This window comes from Elephantulus edwardii, unplaced genomic scaffold (genome assembly GCF_000299155.1).
Source record: "Elephantulus edwardii isolate Elephantulus edwardi_28Jun2011 unplaced genomic scaffold, EleEdw1.0 scaffold00031, whole genome shotgun sequence".
NCBI classification, from domain to species: Eukaryota; Metazoa; Chordata; class Mammalia; order Macroscelidea; family Macroscelididae; genus Elephantulus; species Elephantulus edwardii.
The window spans coordinates 7,584,089-7,587,848 of NW_006399781.1; the positions used below are offsets into that span (position 1 = coordinate 7,584,089).

At 45.5% G+C, this 3,760-nt stretch overlaps 1 protein-coding gene across 2 annotated transcripts in view; it reads right to left on the reverse strand.

Annotated features, from left to right (window-relative positions):
* Positions 1-3,257, reverse strand: part of PARL (presenilin associated, rhomboid-like) — a 69,941-nt gene extending 66,684 nt beyond the window's left edge. For both annotated transcript variants that reach the window (XM_006884057.1, XM_006884058.1), the window contains exon 1: positions 3,081-3,257. In XM_006884057.1, the coding sequence (XP_006884119.1) occupies positions 3,081-3,205 (125 nt within the window). In that variant the 5' untranslated portion in view covers positions 3,206-3,257. The remainder of the gene's footprint in view (positions 1-3,080) is intronic.
* Positions 3,258-3,760: the final 503 nt, after the last annotated feature.

Sequence of the window (3,760 nt, forward strand, 5' to 3'; positions counted from 1 at the left end):
ACGACTGCCTCCTGGTCCAAGTATAAGTTTCGCATTAGAACGATCAAGTGTTCTGGGATTCCCATTCTTCTCAGAGTCAGCCACAGTTTGTTTGACTACATACCTTTATGTCAGCAGCTCAGAACTTCATTATTGTGTGTGCTACCATCTAATCTACAACAGCTGGGTTGGAACCAACTCATAGCTGACCCTCTGGAGGGTTTTTGGAGGCTGTGAATTACATAAAGAGAGACTGCTCACCCTGAGAGTGGCTTGAGGATTTGAACGAGAGAGGCACCACATTAGAGTAAGCAAAATTCTCTCCACATTATACCACCAGAGCCCACTGTCTACGTTATTGTTATTAGGTGCATTTGAGTTGTGTACAACTCATGATGACCCTATGAACCCTGTCCTATCCTGGGCCAGCCTCTTCATTTCTGCCCTTTGCTGAAGTCACTGTGTCAATCCATCTCAGTGAGGGTTTTCTTCTTTTGTCGACTCTCCACCTTTCCAAGCATTAATGTCCCTTTCCGAGAAATAGCCTCTCCTAGCAATATGTCCAACGCATGTGAGATGATGCTTTGCCATCTTTATCTCCAAGGAGCACTCTGGCTGCACTTTCTCCAAGACATATCTACTTATTCTTTGGTCAGTCCATGGAATGACTATTCAGCTTCGGCACTTACTGAAATGCAAATTCTTGGTAGCACTTCAGGTCTATTATTACATCAGAACTGGATGAACTAGGCTTTTTCATGTGTCTCTAATGTCCCTCTTCCACATACTTCTTTTAGTATGACAAGAAGTCAAAACAGACCTACTAAATAGCATATATAAGAAATACTTCATGCTTTCTATTAATTGCAGGTGTTTACTTTCAGAGACCAGGTAAAAAAATGCTCTAAAGTCTCATGTAATTACCTAAATGCTCATGTAATAGGCATTTTCCTATTTAACCACAAAGATGTCTTTTTTGGATTTTCACTATAAAAAGCAAACATTTTATATTGACACAAGTAGTTTACAATCAGCTGTAACCTAAAAGTTGATGGTTGAGAGTCACTGAGCAGGATAGCCTGGTGATGTGCTTTCACAGAGATCACATACAGCCAAGAAAATAACCTGAGCTGTCTCATTCCGCAACACACTTCCAGTTATCCAGAGTTGAAATCAACTCAGTAGTACCATTTTTGTTGTTCAGTCAACATCTCATGTGCTCCCTTTCCTACTGATGGACTCAGTGTCTTTTACCCAGCTATCTGAGAAATCTTGAGAGATGGTTCAAAATTCTCTCTCTCTAAAAAAATCATCTTCAAGGCAATCATCTTTCAAGACCATTTATTTTCTCTCTGCAGTTAAGTATGGAGTATTTAACTTCATACAACGGCTGTCCAAAGACTTTTTTTCTTTTTCATGTGATTTAGCTACCTCAATTTTTTTGCCATTTTCATGAAAGTTTATAGAGCTTTAAAATTTCTATTCATTCACTGTTGCACCATTTTCCTCCCTGCACACTCCTACCCCCAGTCGGTTTCTCTCTTTGAAAAGTAAAAAAACTCAACTTTCGTTATTATACAATCTCCCCCCAGTCCACTACAATGCAGCTCTCATTCTTCTACCTCAACTTTTGTTTCTACGCCAATTTTTTCTGATCAAATACTGTCATCTGCATACAAACCTCAAATATTTAACACACCTGTTGAGTCCTAATAAACACTGGCTTTCTCCCTCCCCCAAATCACTCAACCACAGTACCGTGAAGGCAAGACCAGTGAGAACCAGACCACTCCCCAGTCCCTACCCTCACCCCCCACCATGAGCTCCGGTGGCATAGTGGAAAGGAGTTGTACTGCCAACCCAAAAGCATGAGGTCTGAATCCATCAGCTGCTCTAAAGAAACAGGTTAATCTCTCCACATAATTTACTGCCTCTGAAAAGCCCCTGGAGGGTCAGCTGGGAGGCCTTAACAACAACCGCTCCCCCTCACTGGCAACCTGGGTGAGTCACCAACTTCTCAAATGTCTCATCCTCCAACTCTCAACGAGTTTAAGATCATTCACTGATGCCCCATTTAACATGTTTCAAAGAAATAATGCATGCAAGGTTCTCCACAGATTCCTTAGTAAAGATTCCCAAGGAACTCTTGTTAGAAACACAGGTTCTTCCACTTCCCTGGTAGCTGTGATGTAGGTAGGAATGGGGTGGGGCTGAGAAATCAGGCAGGACTTGCTCTGTGGTAAAGAGGGTTCTACAAACTGGGGCTACTCCAAGCACTCCAGGTGATGGTTCCCAACCAACCACATCAGAAACTGGGAGGACGGAGACTCTGATCGTCCAGACTAGATGAAAAGATCAGGAACAAGAAGATACATTGATATGATATGAACCAAATACACACAGATCCCTTTAAAATGTGCAATCTATAGGGTCGCTATAAGCAACCCGATGGCACATAACAAGAATGTAAAAGCAGCAACTACTCAGAAACCATAATCTTCACCCAGCCTCTACGGAGACAAAAGTAGGGGTCGCTTTTACAAATCATTAGGTAACTAAATACTCCACTGTCCCAATTCTACAAGAGCCTCTCCTAGCACTGAAATATCTGCAAGAGGCAAAACAAATGTTCTCTGCTTAACTCACCAACCTTTAGCTAAAATTCGTCGTAGCTCTTACAATGGAAGTGAGAGAAAACTCAAGTTGCTTCAAACAAAGGGGTGTGTGTGTTTTGAGTGTGTCAATTCAGTATTATGGGGCGTGCGTGTGTGTGAATTCAGTATGGTTTACGGGTGTATATGGGTGTGCGTCTGGATTCAGTGTTATAGGCCATAGGATTCAATCAGCCCACATACTCCCTTCTCCTGGTCCCACTGTCCCTCCCAGGGAGAAAGGGACAGCGTGGGCTCACGGAGAGCTGGTTCAGAGCAGCGCCAGAAGCAGGAACCGCACGGAGGCGAAAGGATAGGAGGAGGTGAAAGGCGAGTGAAAAGGCCGCGAGTAGGCAGCAATCAGAGCAACCCCGGCGGCCTCTGCCCCTGAAGATGCGCCGCCGGGGCTCATGGACCCGGAGGCGAAAAGGCGACAGCGGTGGCCATTACCTGCGTCTGAGCAGCCGCGGCGGGGCCAGGACCGCAGGGAGCTCCTCGCAGCTACGGCCGCCCAGCAGCGGAGTCCACGCCTGGCCGCAGCCCCAGCCTCTCCGCGTCCAGCCTCGCCACGCCATCTTCCCAACCTCTGCCCCACCATGGCCCGACCTTAACAACCTCAGCGCGGAACCACTTCCGGGGCAAAGGAGGACCATAGAGCCCCAACGAGCAGCCTACAGCGCCTCCGTGCGGCGGAACGGAGGCTGCGCCAGCCCAAAGGCCCTGGACCGCTAGGGGCCCGCTAATCTCACCTTACCTCTCCACAGCGGCGCAGAGCCTGTACCTGAAAGGATGGGAGGGCCTCGCCCCCGTCTGCAGGTCTCTAAACTGATAGGAAAGAGAAGGAAAAACGAATAGTTCTTAAGTGATACCGTGACTAGGAATTGTAACTAAGCTATTGCATTGAACAGTCACAAAACACCCCTTAATGTAGATGCTCTCATCACCTAAGTACCCTGGCACAGATATGTGGGACTTGCCAAAAGTTTCATTTTTTTCTTACATTACCACTCTTTCATGTTATCATGCTACAATGCTGAATATGATATGTTACCTCGAGTTTTAATAACCAAAAAAATCCAAGATTGAAATGAAAATACGGTTTTCTAGATAAAAGTCACATTTCTTCATAA